Below are 15200 nucleotides of genomic sequence, written 5' to 3' on the forward strand. Positions count from 1 at the left end.
GAGCTCTTCAGTTTTGGCCTCTGTTAAAGAGAGAACCGTTCATTTGTTTTCAGACAGACAATATCACAACAGCTGCATATGTCAATCATCAGGGTGGGACTCACAGTCCCCAAGCTATGAAAGAAGTATCTCGGATACTTGTTTGGTCGGAATCCAGCTCCTGTCTAATCTCTGCTGTGCATATCCCAGGTGTAGACAATTGGGTGGCGGATTATCTCAGCCGCCAGACTTTACATCCAGGGGAGTGGTCTCTCCATCCAGATGTGTTTTCTCAGATTGTTCAGATGTGGGGTCTTCCAGAGATAGATCTCATGGCCTCTCATCTAAACAAGAAACTTCCCAGATACCTGTCCAGATTAAGGGATGTTCAGGCGGAAGCAGTGGATGCGCTGACACTTCCTTGGTGTTATCATCCTGCTTACATTTTCCCGCCTCTAGTTCTCCTTCCAAGAGTGATCTCCAAAATCATCATGGAACAATCATTTGTGTTGCTGGTGGCTCCAGCATGGCCACACAGGCTTTGGTATGCGGATCTGGTTCGGATGTCCAGTTGTCCGCCTTGGCCACTTCCGTTACGGCCAGACCTACTATCTCAAGGTCCGTTTTTCCATCAGGATCTCAAATCATTAAATTTGAAGGTATGGAAATTGAACGCTTAGTACTAAGTCATAGAGGTTTCTCTGACTCAGTGATTAATACTATGTTACAAGCTCGTAACTCTGTCTCTAGAAAGATTTATTATAGAGTTTGGAAGACTTACATTTCATGGTGTTCTTCTCATAAATTCTCCTGGCATTCTTTTAGAATTCCTAGAATTTTACAGTTTCTTCAGGATGGTTTGGATAAGGGTTTGTCTGCAAGTTCCTTGAAAGGACAAATCTCCGCTCTTTCTGTTTTATTTCACAGAAAGATTGCTATACTTCCTGATATACACTGTTTTGTACAGGCTTTAGTTCGTATTAAGCCTGTTATTAAATCAATTTCTCCTCCTTGGAGTCTTAATTTGGTTCTGAAGGCTTTACAGGCTCCTCCATTTGAACCTATGCATTCTTTAGACATTAGACTACTTTCTTGGAAAGTGTTGTTCCTTTTGGCCATCTCTTCTGCTAGAAGAGTTTCTGAGTTATCTGATCTTTCTTGTGAGTCTCCTTTTCGGATTTTTCATCAGGATAAGGCAGTTTTGCGGACTTCTTTTAAATTTTTACCTAAGGTTGTGAATTCTAACAACATTAGTAGAGAAATTGTTGTCCCTTCCTTGTGTCCTAATCCTAAGAATTCTTTGGAAAGATCCTTACATTCTTTGGATGTGGTAAGAGCTTTGAAATATTATGTGCAAGCTACTAAAGATTTCAGGAAGACTTCCAGTCTTTTTTTTTTTTCTGGTCCTAGGAAAGGTCAGAAGGTTTCTGCTATTTCCTTGGCTTCTTGGTTGAAACTTTTGATTCATCAAGCTTATTTGGAGACGGGTCAGGCCCCGCCTCAGAGGATTACAGCTCATTCTACTAGATCAGTCTCCACTTCGTGGGCTTTTAAGAATGAAGCTTCAGTTGATCAGATTTGCAAAGCGGCAACTTGGTCCTCTTTGCATACATTTACTAAATTCTACTGTTTTGATGTATTTGCTTCCTCGGAAGCTGTTTTTGGTAGAAAAGTTCTTCAGGCAGCTGTTTCAGTTTGATTCTTCTGCTTTTGATTTAAGTTTTTTTCTTTCAAAAATGAAAATAAACTTATTTTTTTGGGTTGTGGACTAATTTTTTTCAGCGGAATATGGCTGTTTTTATTTTATTCCCTCCCTCTCTAGTGACTCTTGAGTAGAGATTCACATCTTGGGTATTGCTATCCCATATGTCACTAGCTCATGGACTCTTGCCAATTACATGAAAGAAAACATAATTTATGTAAGAACTTACCTGATAAATTAATTTCTTTCATATTGGCAAGAGTCCATGAGGCCCACCCTTTTTATGGTGGTTATGATTTTTTTATTTTTTGTATAAATTATTTCCAAATTTCCTTTGTTGATGCTTTCTACTCCTTTCGTTATCACCCCACTGCTTGGCTATTCATTAAACTGAATTGTGGGTGTGGTGAGGGGTGTATTTATAGGCATTTTTTTGAGGTTTGGGAAACTTTGCCCCTCCTGGTAGGATTGTATATCCCATATGTCACTAGCTCATGGACTCTTGCCAATATGAAAGAAATGAATTTATCAGGTAAGTTCTTACATAAATCATGTTTTTATTGTGTGCCCTCAAAGAAATTGAATTATCTTTACTTGCATATGGTAAACTTATAGGATTGCTTTCATAAGATAAACAGCTTTCACGAGATAAACAATGTCTCTTCAATTTTTATTATTATTATTATTTTTATTATTATGACAATACTTCATTTACAATCAGTTTAGAAAGAAAAAAATCAGTTTGTGGGTTTTAAGCATATTCTCATAATTAATAACTGGCTGTTTTATCAAAGATACACTTATTTTTTTAATATAAAGCTATATACTTTACAGTTTCAATTTCTGCGGAAAAAATCCTGGTTTAATTGTTAGGTTTTGTTAAATTTTTGCTCTTGGTCGACAATGATTCTAGTAGTTTGGAATAGCACAGAGCGTATATGGTAAAGGATTTAAGATGAAGCCAATGTCGGATTTCAAGCTGAGGTCATCTTCTGTAATTCCTGTTGGTGGACGGAAGGTAAACTTCTGAAGCAGTCCAGTGAAAAATAAAAAGAGCTCCATCTTGGCCAAACTCTCTCCAACACAAGCTCTTCTTCCTACAAATCGACAAATGGACTTCAATCAATTCACAACAAATAATTATTAACTCATAGCAAGTCAATCCACCTCTTTGTCCATCTTATGTTTTTCCCATAAAACTGTTACTCTACAGCCACTAACAGCCACATTTTTATAGAAGTTTAGAACATAGACCATCACTTTGTTCTCTACTGTTCTGAATACCATATGTGGTGCTGTCAGTTATGAGAGGCAGTATATGCACGAGGCAGGTTTCATGCATTTAGACTTTTATGCAATTATTTTATGTGCGTGTGTGTACATGCGTGTGCATTTCAAATGTACCTGTTTCTTTTCCATTAGCACATACTAACGTCTCAGTAGTGTGTTTTTCCTGAGCACTATCTGGCAGCAGGAGTGTGGATTTTTTAAGAGCAATATATGTCACCAGTGTACTCAAGGCACGTGTACACTACTGAGTAGGAATCCCAACTGGTCAGTATTTTACTGGCACAGCTGGTATATTTCTGACCCCAGCTGACAGGCCGATACTAGCCATTGAGCAAACCAGGCAATTCCCAGTGGACCGACCGGTTACCTTACCACAGCCATGAGTCAGTCTAAAGTAGGTGCCTGATATGCTGGTAAATGCAGTTCCTATGTCCTTGTGGGGGTCTACAATTACCAGCATGTTATGCTGTCCCAGTTCTTCTGTAGAAAGAGGGCAGAGGAGAAGAGCACCAAAAAAGAATATTGGACCATGGCTTGGACTGAGGTAAGTCAGGAGTTGGGGGTATGGGGGGGGGGCAGCTAGCTAGATCTGAGGAGTGTGTACCTTTTAACCTGAATAGGTTCCTCAGACATTAGCCAAATTTAAATTGGAATGCATTGGATGATTGCTGACCAAGGAAGCTCAGAAACAGATCCACAGACCTCCCTGCTATCCGGCTGTCCTCCCTACGAAAGGTCATGGTGCATAAATTGTATAATGTAGGGGGACTTATTGCTGGCTAAAATAAAAAACAAGACTTTGAAGCATCCAGCTCTTGTTACCCATTGTGCATCTTTTTTGGCTCCTTAGTATTTACATATTGGTACATAGGCCAGTGCCAGTATTGTGTAAATATCAGCAATGGTGGAGGCCGCATTTTTGTCCTGCAATCTCTTCACACTCAATCAAGCTCTATGCTAGACTGAGTTGTGTATACCATGTTGATGAATATCTAGATTATGGATGGAGAGCGATCGTTTGTGCGAGAAGCACAAAAACACTGTCGTGAGATTGCAGTATTTTTTGTGCTCGACTCCGTATTACAAGTGGAGAGGTGTTTAAATTACTGTGAGTTAGTTTGAGCAAATTTGCGATAATTTGTACTCACTCCCTATACTTTCAAAGGCCCTGTTGAGAGCAAAAGTGCACTCGTATTACAGGTTGAAAGTAAATGCGATTGCTCAAACACAATCGCATTTTACACTCAAACTTTTTACGCAACTTCAAAGCTCGGGTAAAGAGTTTGGGCTAAAAAAACAGTTGCACCAAACACACAAAAAAATACATAATAAAGTTTTTCTACCTACACTATCAACCTCTACAGCCTGGCAGCTGTAGGCAGTTACTGGCAGCTGTAGGCAGTTACTTAATGATCAGGCTATATAAACTGCTTCCTGTTATTATTGCCTGTATACTGGGCTCATGGGTGCTTATCTTTTGCTGCTATATTGTTACTGAACCTTTGCATGTCTTTTGGATTATGCTTGCCTGCTGCCTGCCCTGACTTCTGGACTGTGTTTGACTTATCTTTGGGATTGTGATTCTGTGCCTGGATCTGCTCCTCTGGTAACTGACCTCTGGCTATCCTCGACCACCCCAATGTGCCTCCTTTATTGGTACCTCTGCTTCTAGTCTGGTTCACCGACCAGTGCCTGCCTGACCATTCTCTGGGCTTCTTTTATTCTGATATCTGAGACGTTAGTGTTCCTCTTATTTGCATTATATTACATTCTCTGAGCTGAAGTGCTGGAAGTCTTGTCCTGGGTATTATCCAGCCTGTTGGGAGAGTGTTACTTAGCCACTTCTCAGCCACTGGGACCTGTTCTAGACAGATAGTTACTACAACTCTTACATAATCACAGCTCTTTTGCACTATAATAATTAAAAAAAAACAAAAAAAACAATCTAAAAACCCTATCCTAAAAAAAACTAAGCTAAAAAAATCCCTGAAAAGGGCATAAGTGAATTAGCTCTCCCCCTATACTAAAACTAATACCCCTTACACCCCCCACCTCACACACACACACAGACTTACACACTTTTTGTCTTTGCTATTCCAGCACTGTTCAGGAAGACTGCAGCTTCTGTGCCTCTGCCGCATTTTTCATAATGTACAAACTAAAATGATGGCTTAAATGAATTATGCTTGAATGGTAAGAAACTGTGCACTGTACTCTCTGCTGCCAATATTTATTGAATGCAATGAAAATGAACAACATAAAGCCGCAGGAAAAATCCAGTGACAATAATCATAGAATCTCTTTTCAATTGTAATGCATTGATTTAACAGATGTTGCAAAGCATACCTAAGTAGGCTCAGCAGCAAGAATCAACTTCTGAGAGCTAGCTGCTGATTGGTGGCTGCACATACATCCCTCTTCTCATTTGTGCTCTGGAAAGATGCAATGTTTATAATTTTTTTTTATATAGATGCATCATCAGTTTTCCCCCCTTACGTGCGTGGTGGGGCAGCCTTGCACCTTCCATCGCGATGCAGCACATTAGGAAGCACAACACCAGAGGCGGGATGTGAAGTGCAAGTTTTGACTGCCAGGAAAACGCAAGGCCTCAGCTCCTATAAGCTACAACATGTGCCCCCAGCTGTGATGTCACACGTGATACAAGGCGCTACAACACTAGCACAACCACCGCTCAGCTGTGGTCATGGGGAAAAAAGGAGGAACTGAAGGAACTAGTAATGGAAGAGGTTGTTGTGGGAAGGTGAGTGGTGAGACAAGTGACTGTCACTAGTTCTACTAGTCTGGCTGGCAGTTGAATCTGAATGAAGCATGCATGCTGTTTACAACAAATAATAATAAATCACAGTTTACTGGTCTGGTGGTGGTAGTGGGGGCTGGAGTCCTGAGACTAAGGGCTAGATTTATTAAACCTCTACGGCTGCAAGTTCTCAAAAGAACTTGCTCGCCATTATTTATCAAGCAGCGGTCACCAGACCGCCGCTTCCCTAACCTCTTCGCCACCTCTAATGTGGCGAAATTCAATCTCCTCGGTCTAGTCAGACCGAGGAGATTGACAGCTCCTGCCCGCGCGTGATTGGCTGTGCGCGGGCAGGAGGCGGGATTGCACGCAAGCGCAAAATTGCGCTCGTGTGCAATGGCGAATACCTATGGGTAATTTCGCCCCGCCACAGGCGAGCTGAGGTGTACAGGGGCGCGTATACTCGCCCCTGTACGCCTCAGCTTTAATAAATCTAGCCCTAAGTTTGACCTGAACAGGGCCATGCGTTAAAAAAATGCAGACTTCAAGAGAGAATAATATTGAAACCAAATCATGAAACGGACTAGCAGGGAAGCATCTTGATATGCTGATGTTTACAAAGTTGTATCTTCTTCAGTGTGACTCGGTTAAGCTTAAAAAAATGTACATGCACTGGAGACGTTCCAAAGTCAGAAAAATACAGCACAGAAGAGAAGTTGGGGGGAAGAAGATGAGGATAATATCCACATAGAATCTGGAGAACCTCTGTGGCACTTAAACTCTGTTCCCTGTGAGTCTATAGAAGCTATACCACACTCAAGCTATGTTCTTTATGAGTTAAGAGAAGCTATACCACACTCAAGCTATGTTCTGTATGAGTTAAGAGAAGCTATACCACACTCAAGCTATGTTCTGTATGAGTTAAGAGAATCTATACTACACTCAAGCTATGTTCTGTATGAGTTAAGATAATCTATACCACACTCAAGCTATGTTCTTTATGAGTTAAGGGAAGCTATACCACAGTCAAGCTATGTTCTTTATGAGTTAAGAGAAGCTATACCACACTCAAGCTATGTTCTGTATGATTTAAGAGAAGCTATACCACACTCAAGCTATGTTATGTATGAGTTAAGAGAAGCTATGTTCTGTATGAGTTAAGAGAATCTACACCACACTCAAGCTATGTTCTGTATGAGTTAAGATAAGCTATATCACACTCAAGCTATGTTCTGTATGAGTTAAGAGAAGCTATACCACACTCAAGCTATGTTCTGTATGAGTTAAGAGAAGCTATACCACACTCAAGCTATGTTCTTCTGCCCTGATAGGATGAAGACTTCTGCCGGTCTGGATGTCCCCTTCTGCCCCATCGGATGAAGACTTTGGCCCGGCTGGGTGAAGACGGCTCAAGGTAGGGTGATCTTCAATGGGGTACTGTTAGTTTTTTTTAAGGGGGGATCAGTGGGTTTTAGAGTAGGGGTGTGTGGGAGGTGGGTTGTAATGTTGGGGGGGGGATTGTTCTTTTTTTTACAGGTAAAAGAGCTGATTACTTTGGGGCAATGCCCCGCAAAAGGCCCTTTTAAGGGCTATTTGTAATTTAGTTTAGGATAGGGAATTTTATTATTTTGGGGGGCTTTTTTATTTTATTAGTGGGCTTAGATTAGGTGTAATTAGTTTAAACTTCTTGTAATATTTTTTTATTTTTTGTAATTTAGTGTTTGTTTTTTTGTAATATAGTTTAGTTTATTTAATTGTATTTTATTTTAGATAATTGTAGTTAATTTATTTAATTAATTTATTGATAATGTAGTGTTAGGTGTATTTGTAACTTAGGTTAGGATTTATTTTACAGGTAATTTTGTAATTATTTTAACTAGGTAGCTATTAAATAGTTATTAACTATTTAATAGCTATTGTACCTAGTTAAAATAAATACAAAGTTGCCTGTAAAATAAATATAAACCCTAAAATAGCTACAATGTAATTATTAATTATATTGTAGCTATCTTAAGGTTTATTTTATAGGTAAGTATTTAGTTTTAAATAGGAATAATTTAGTTAATAATAGTAATATTATTTATATTTATTTAAATAATAATTAAGTTAGGGGGGTATTAGGGTTAGACTTAGGTTTAGAGGTTAATATATTTAATGTAGGTGGCGGCGGTGTAGGGGGGTCAGATTAGAGGTTAATATATTTAATGTAGGTGGCGGCGGTGTAGGGGGGTCAGATTAGAGGTTAATATATTTAATGTAGGTGGCGGCGGGTCCGGGAGCGGCGGTTTAGGGGTTAGTACATATAATGTAGGTGGCGGTGGGCTCCGGGAGCGCTGGTTTAGGGGTTAATACACTTTATTAGAGATTGCGGTTGACAGGTAGATAGACATTGCGCATGCGTTAGGTGTTAGGTTTTTTATGGAAGGCATTTTAGGGAGTTACGGTGCTCCAATACTCAGCACAAGGCCTGCTATGGCTGCATTTTATGATGAGGTGAAAATGGAGTAAGAGTTCTCCATTTTCGCCACGTAAGGCCTTGCGCTGGATATTGGATACCAAATTGTGCGTGTTTTATATGTTAGTCTATGGGTAAAAAAACTACGTCCGACGGGTGAAATATACGTCGCTGGCTTTTGCGGGCGACGCTGCATATCGGATGGGGCCCCACATTCAAGCTATGTTCTGTATGAGTTAAGAGAATCTATACCACACTCAAGCTATGTTCTTTATGAGATAAGGGAAGCTATACCACACTCAAGCTATGTTCTTTATGCGTTAAGAGAATCTATACCACACTCAAGCTATGTTCTGTATGATTTAAGAGAAGCTATACCACACTCAAGCTATGTTCTGTATGAGTTAAGAGAAGCTATACCACACTCAAGCTATGTTCTGTATGAGTTAAGAGAAGCTATACCACACTCAAGCTATGTTCTGTATGAGTTAAGAGAATCTATACCACACTCAAGCTATGTTCTGTATGATTTAAGAGAAGCTATACCACACTCAAGCTATGTTCTGTATGAGTTAAGAGAAGCTACACCACACTCAAGCTATGTTCTGTATGAGTTAAGAGAAGCTATACCACACTCAAGCTATGTTCTGTATGAGTTAAGAGAAGCTATACCACACTCAAGCTATGTTCTGTATGAGTTAAGAGAATCTATACCACACTCAAGCTATGTTCTGTATGAGTTAAGAGAAGCTATACCACACTCAAGCTATGTTCTGTATGAGTTAAGAGAATCTATACCACACTCAAGCTATGTTCTGTATGAGTTAAGATAATCTATACTACACTCAAGCTATGTTCTTTATGAGTTAAGAGAAGCTATACCACACTCAAGCTATGTTCTTTATGAGTTAAGAGAATCTATACCACACTCAAGCTATGTTCTGTATGATTTAAGAGAAGCTATACACCACACTCAAGCTATGTTCTGTATGAGTTAAGAGAAGCTATATCACACTCAAGCTATGTTCTGTATGAGTTAAGAGAAGCTACACCACACTCAAGCTATGTTCTGTATGAGTTAAGAGAAGCTACACCACACTCAAGCTATGTTCTGTATGAGTTAAGAGAAGCTATACCACACTCAAGCTATGTTCTGTATGAGTTAAGAGATGCTATACCACACTCAAGCTATGTTCTGTATGAGTTAAGAGAAGCTATACCACACTCAAGCTATGTTCTTTATGATTTAAGAGAAGCTATACCACACTCAAGCTATGTTCTTTATGATTTAAGAGAACCTATACCACACTCAAGCTATGTTATTTATGAGTTAAGAGAAGCTATACCACACTCAAGCTATGTTGTTTATGAGTTACGAGAAGCTATACCACACTCAGGCTATGTTCTGTATGAGTTAAGAGAATCTATACCACACTCAAGCTATGTTCTTTATGAGTTGCCAGCTCAGCTTCTGCTGATTGTAAACAGCCAGAAAGGGCACAGTTCAAATGAGATGCCCTGTCACAGCTTTTGCTCTGGGGCACAGTAAGGTCTAGTTACGCCCTTGAACATGGTTAAATTATTTTCCATATTAATTGGCTTATATTATGGCCTTTTTCAATAAAATGGCTTGATACCAGGGTTTGCTTATCTCCACATATCATATTAGATTTTGTATTGATTTAACATTTCTGGTAATTTCACCTATGTACATTTTGGAGCATGAACATTTCAACACATATATAAAACAAAATAATCCTCACACCAGTAGAATACTATTTTATTTTATATTTTTTCCTGTTTGTAGTGATTTAATATTCGGGCATGAACAAGGGCATGTGTGCTTGAAAGTTTTGTACCATGTTGCTTTAAAAAAAGAAGAAGCTGTTTAAGTGTAAAAGTGATGCAGGTGCACTTTATTAATTAATAGTAGTAAACTAGTAAATTCTATCTGAATCATGAAAGTTTAATTTTGACTTTCATGTCTCTTTAAATGGCAATTTATGACCCATACTGGCAAAAGAGAACAACAGTTAAAGGGATATTGCAGTCAAAATTGAATTACAAATTAGTGCATTACAGTTTTGTATAGAAAAATCTTTGTACCAATACAAGCTCTCACTAAATTAGTCAGAGCTTTTACTGTGTACTGGCATATGGAGCATATCTAGATATGATCCATACACCAGCATTTTAAAAAGCTTGTCTGCTCAAAAAGTAGGTGGTGGCATCATGTAAATTGAGTCATAACCAACATGATACACAGCACCACTAGGGATGGGCAAATGTTTTGCAACATTCGAAAAATGAAAGAAATTGAAACACATTAGTTTGTTCATATTGAATTTAGAATGTTTGTACAACATTCTAACATACGTTTAATGCAATAGTATTTCTAATAGACATGTGCACAGCGGAAAAATTTGTTTCGGTTTGTTTCTGACCGATTTGGATTTTTTTGAGTTTCGAATCGATTCGAATTCGGATACATTCGGATTCGAATAAATTAGGATGTATTTGTTTTGGATTCGATTCGTAAATTGGGAAGTTCGGTATGTGTTATGTTGATTCAAATGGTTCCAAGTTACACAAACGGAATTTTTTCACTGTTCTATCTTTTATACTGAATTGTGATTAGTCCATGGCCATTTGAATGTAACAAATAAATCTGAACTAATTTGGATTTATTTGTTAGTTTAGTTTAGTTGCTAGGGTAATTCAAAAATTCAAATCGATTCGAATCTCGGAATTTGGCGAATTCGTCTGAATTTCGATTCGGAACGAAACTAAATGCACATGTCTAATTTCTAATGCTTTCTTTAAATGTAATATTTGATTAGAAATTTTCTAAAAATTTGATTTGTATTATGTAATATTAGAATTCGAAAAATTCAAATTGTTATATTTGTCATAGTATTTCTAATGTCCTCTTTAAATGTAATATTTGAATTATGCACTATTCGAAATAGAAACATTTGAATTGATATATTTGTATCTATTATGTTTCTATTTACTAAATTCGCTACCATATGAACTATTGATCTCTTGAATAGTATTTATTAAATCGAATGTAACATTTAAAATTTTAAATCTGGATATTCGATCTAATTATGAACATTCCAAAATGAAAGTAAAATTCAAAAACCGGAAATAACATTCGATTACCGAATTTTAACAGATGTTTATTCTTATTAACATTTGTCCAAAACGAAAGTCCACAGGACTATTTGTTCTATCAAACGAATTACACTATCAGCATATTCACCCATCCATTTGGCACTACCTTAACCCTGAGTAAATACTGTTTAAACATTGGCAAATAGGGCATATACAGATATGCTCCAAATGCCTGTGCACGGCTAAAGCTTTCTCATTGAATCAGTAGTAACTTTTACTAGAAGCATTTTTGCTAATACATTACCTTTTGAAATTTGAATGTTCACAGCAGGGATTTTATCAAGAAAATGCAGATGTGGGAAATATTTAGAGCACATGGTTATACAGTGGTATTAAGACCAAACAAAAGGTATTTAGAATCCATTAGTAAATAACATGCATTTTACCTGTAGAGAAAGGCATGAATGCATCCCGTTTAGCAAACTTCCCATTAGCATCCAGGAAATGATGTGGATTAAATCTATCTGGTGTTTCCCACTGGGTTTTGTCATAAAGAACTGAAGTGAGCATTGGAATGACTTCAGTGCCCTGTAGGACATAAAACATTAATAACACTGTAGCATTGTAGTTTTCCTGTAGCAGAAATTTATATTATCAAGTATTTGCAAGTAAATATTTTACCCAGATTTTTTTAAAGGGACATTAAAGTATTTTTTTATTTATGCCCCAGAAATAGTCACTGCATTACAAAAGATCAGCATGCAAAATTAAATTCATAAAATCAGTTAAAATGGTTATTTTTGTTTTAAATATATGCATTGTTTTGCATGTTCTGGAGACACCCCTTGAAAACTCTATTGAATGTTGTTTATCTTTATTTATTTTGTTGAGCCAATAAGAGACAGATATAAACCAGCTTCTGTGTCTATCAACCAATCATAGTGCAACATATAGGAAGGTTAGGGTTCTACATTTTTTCATGACCCAGGGCATGGCAGAAGCCCTCACTATACTCACCCGGCGTCTGGCTGTGTTCTACACTGCAAACTGCACTGTTCTGGGGGCTGGAGTCATCAAGCGCGCTAGGAGTGGAGAGGCAACTGTCGTGAGGGCCGGGGGCCATGGTACGGGAGGGTTGGCATAGAGCAACCAGGCTCACTGGGATGTGTATGTAGATTTTATATGCCCTTATAGAAGTGAGTGCACTATGTTAAGCACTTTTTGTAGCTTTCCCATTTGAAGTGACCCTGGAATTGTTTCTGGCACCAAGCCTGAATCGGAGGTGTTAAAGGGTCATTTCAGTCTCTCACTCAGTGTTTGGTTATTTTGTATGAAGACTCAAGCATTACTATACCTGACCTGTCTTCCTGGCACTGACCCTAGCAAAGCGCTGGAACCAGGTAATTACAAGTAATTGCTTTATAACATTCCATGGAATGCACTACAGACTTTCTAGGGGAGTGAAAACACTACAATTTACAATATGAGTTTATTGTTCCTATAACATCATGTTACTTAGCACATTATGGTCTTCATTACAATTATTTAGAAATTCCACATGAATAGAGTTGCCCCAGACCCACTAATTAGCATAATTTTTATTAAAAAAATACATATTCCAATCAGCCAATAGAATGCAAGCTCAATCCTATTTGCTGATTGGATCAGTCAATAGGATTAAAGCTCAATCCTATTGGATGATTGCATCAGCCAATAGGATTTTTTACCCTTTAATTCCGATTGACTGATAGAATTCTATCAGCCAATCGGAATTCAAGGGACGCCATCTTGGATGACGTCCCTTAAAGGGAACCTTCAGTGTACGGCTGGGACCGTATGAAGAGGATGCTCCACGTCGGATGTCTTGAACATGGAGCCGCTCCGCGTCGGAAGGATGAAGATAGAAGATGCCATCTGGATGAAGACTTCTGCCTGCCTGGAGGATGACTTCTTGCCGCTTGGATGAAGACTTCTCCCGGCTTCGTTGAGGACTTCTTGCCGCTTGGATGAAGACTTCTCCCGGCTGGATAAGGATGGATGTCCGGTCTTTAAAAACTGTAAGTGGATCTTCGGGCGTTAGTGTTAGTTTTTTTTAAGGTTTTATTGGGTGGGTTTTATTTTTAGATTAGGGACTTTGGGCACCGTAAAAGAGCTAAATGCCCTTTTAAGGGCAATGCCCATCCAAATGCCCTTTTCAGGGCAATGGGGAGCTTAGGTTTTTTAGGTTGGTTTTTATTTGGGGGGTTGGTTGTGTGGGTGGTGGGTTTTACTGTTGGGGGGTTGTTTGTATTTTTGTTTTACAGGTAAAAGAGCTGATTTCTTTGGGGCAATGCCCCGCAAAAGGCCCTTTTAAGGGCCATTGGCAGTTTAGTGTAGGCTAGGGTTTTTTTTTTTTATTTTGGGGGGGCTTTTTTATTTTGATAGGGCTATTAGATTAGGTGTAATTAGTTTAAATATTTGATAATTTCTTTTTTATTTTGTGTAATTTAGTGTTTATTATTTTTTGTAATTTAAATAAATGTATTTTTTTAATTTATTTAATTTTAGAGTAATGTTAGGTGTTAGTGTAACTCAGGTTAGGTTTTATTTTACAAGTAAATTTGTATTTATTTTAGCTAGGTAGTTAGTAAATAGTTAATAACTATTCACTAACTAGTCTACCTAGTTAAAATAAATACAAATTTACCTGTGAAATAAAAATAAAACCTAAGATAGCTACAATGTAACTAATAGTTATATTGTAGCTAGCTTAGGTTTTATTTTAAAGGTAAGTATTTATTTTTAAATAGGAATAATTTAGGTATTTGATTGTAATTTTTATTTGGAATTATTTAAATTATGTTAAAGTTAGTGGGTATTAGGGTTAGGGTTACGTTAGGGTTAGGTTTAAGGGTTAATAACTTTAGTATGGTGGCGGCGACATTGGGGGCAGCAGATTAGGGGTTAATAAGTGTAGTTAGGTGGCAGCGATTTTGGGGGCAGCAGATTAGGGTTAATAACAGTAATGTAGGTTGCGGCTATGTTTGGGACAGCAGATTAGGGGTTAAAAAGTGTATGTAGGTGGCGACGACATTGGGGCAGCAGATTAGGGGTTAATAATATTTAACTAGTGTTTGCGATGTGGGAGTATGGCAGTTTAGGGGTTAATATGTTTATTATAGTGGCTGCGATGTCCGGAGCGGCAGATTAGGGGTTAATAATTTTATTTTAGTGTTTGCGATGTGGGAGGGCCTCGGTTTAGGGGTTAATAGGTAGTTTATGGATGTTAGTGTACTTTGTAATACTTTAGTTATGAGTTTTATGTTACAGCTCTGTAACGTAAAACCCATAACTACTGACTTTCAGGTGACGGTACAGATCTTGTAGTTATAGGCTGTACCGCTCACTTTTTGGCCGCACAGGCAAACTCGTAATACCGGCGCTATGGAAGTCCCATTGAAAAAGGACTTTTTGAAAGGTGCGGTATTTACGTTGCGTGACGGCTAAAAAAGTGTGCGGTACAGCTGTACCTACAAGACTCGTAATAGCAGCGGTAGTGAAAAAGCAGCGTTATGAGCCATAACGCAAAACTCGTAATCTAGCCGATAGTAAGTCTGAGTCACTTACACAAATATTATAGGCTCTAAGAAACAAGAGAGTCTTATTTTTGCAGTAAAGAGTCATTTTAACTAGATTTTGCAGTTATATTGAATTCTTACAAACGTTTATTATTATGTCCTTGGCGTCTCTTATGGATTAGAATATATTAGAAAACAAAGCAAAAAACAAAACACCCACACAAACTGCTATTCAAAGTTTTACATGTAGCCATGCAGATAGTATTTTTAAGGTTAAAGGGACACTAAACGCAAATTTTTTCTTTAATGATTCAGATAGAGCAGCAATTTTAAGCAACTTTC

At 38.0% G+C, this 15200-nt stretch overlaps 1 protein-coding gene across 1 annotated transcript in view; it reads right to left on the reverse strand.

Annotated features, from left to right (window-relative positions):
- Positions 1–2590: 2590 nt before the first annotated feature.
- The window catches only part of LOC128642097 (cytochrome P450 2K1-like), a 126634-nt gene continuing 114024 nt past the window's right edge, over positions 2591–15200 (reverse strand). Inside the window, exons 8-9 of the mRNA XM_053694755.1 lie at positions 11748–11889; positions 2591–2778 (exon numbers count right to left, since the gene is read on the reverse strand). Coding sequence (XP_053550730.1) covers positions 2591–2778; positions 11748–11889 — 330 coding nt within the window. The remainder of the gene's footprint in view (positions 2779–11747; positions 11890–15200) is intronic.

This window comes from Bombina bombina, chromosome 11 (genome assembly GCF_027579735.1).
Source record: "Bombina bombina isolate aBomBom1 chromosome 11, aBomBom1.pri, whole genome shotgun sequence".
Lineage (NCBI taxonomy): Eukaryota > Metazoa > Chordata > Amphibia > Anura > Bombinatoridae > Bombina > Bombina bombina.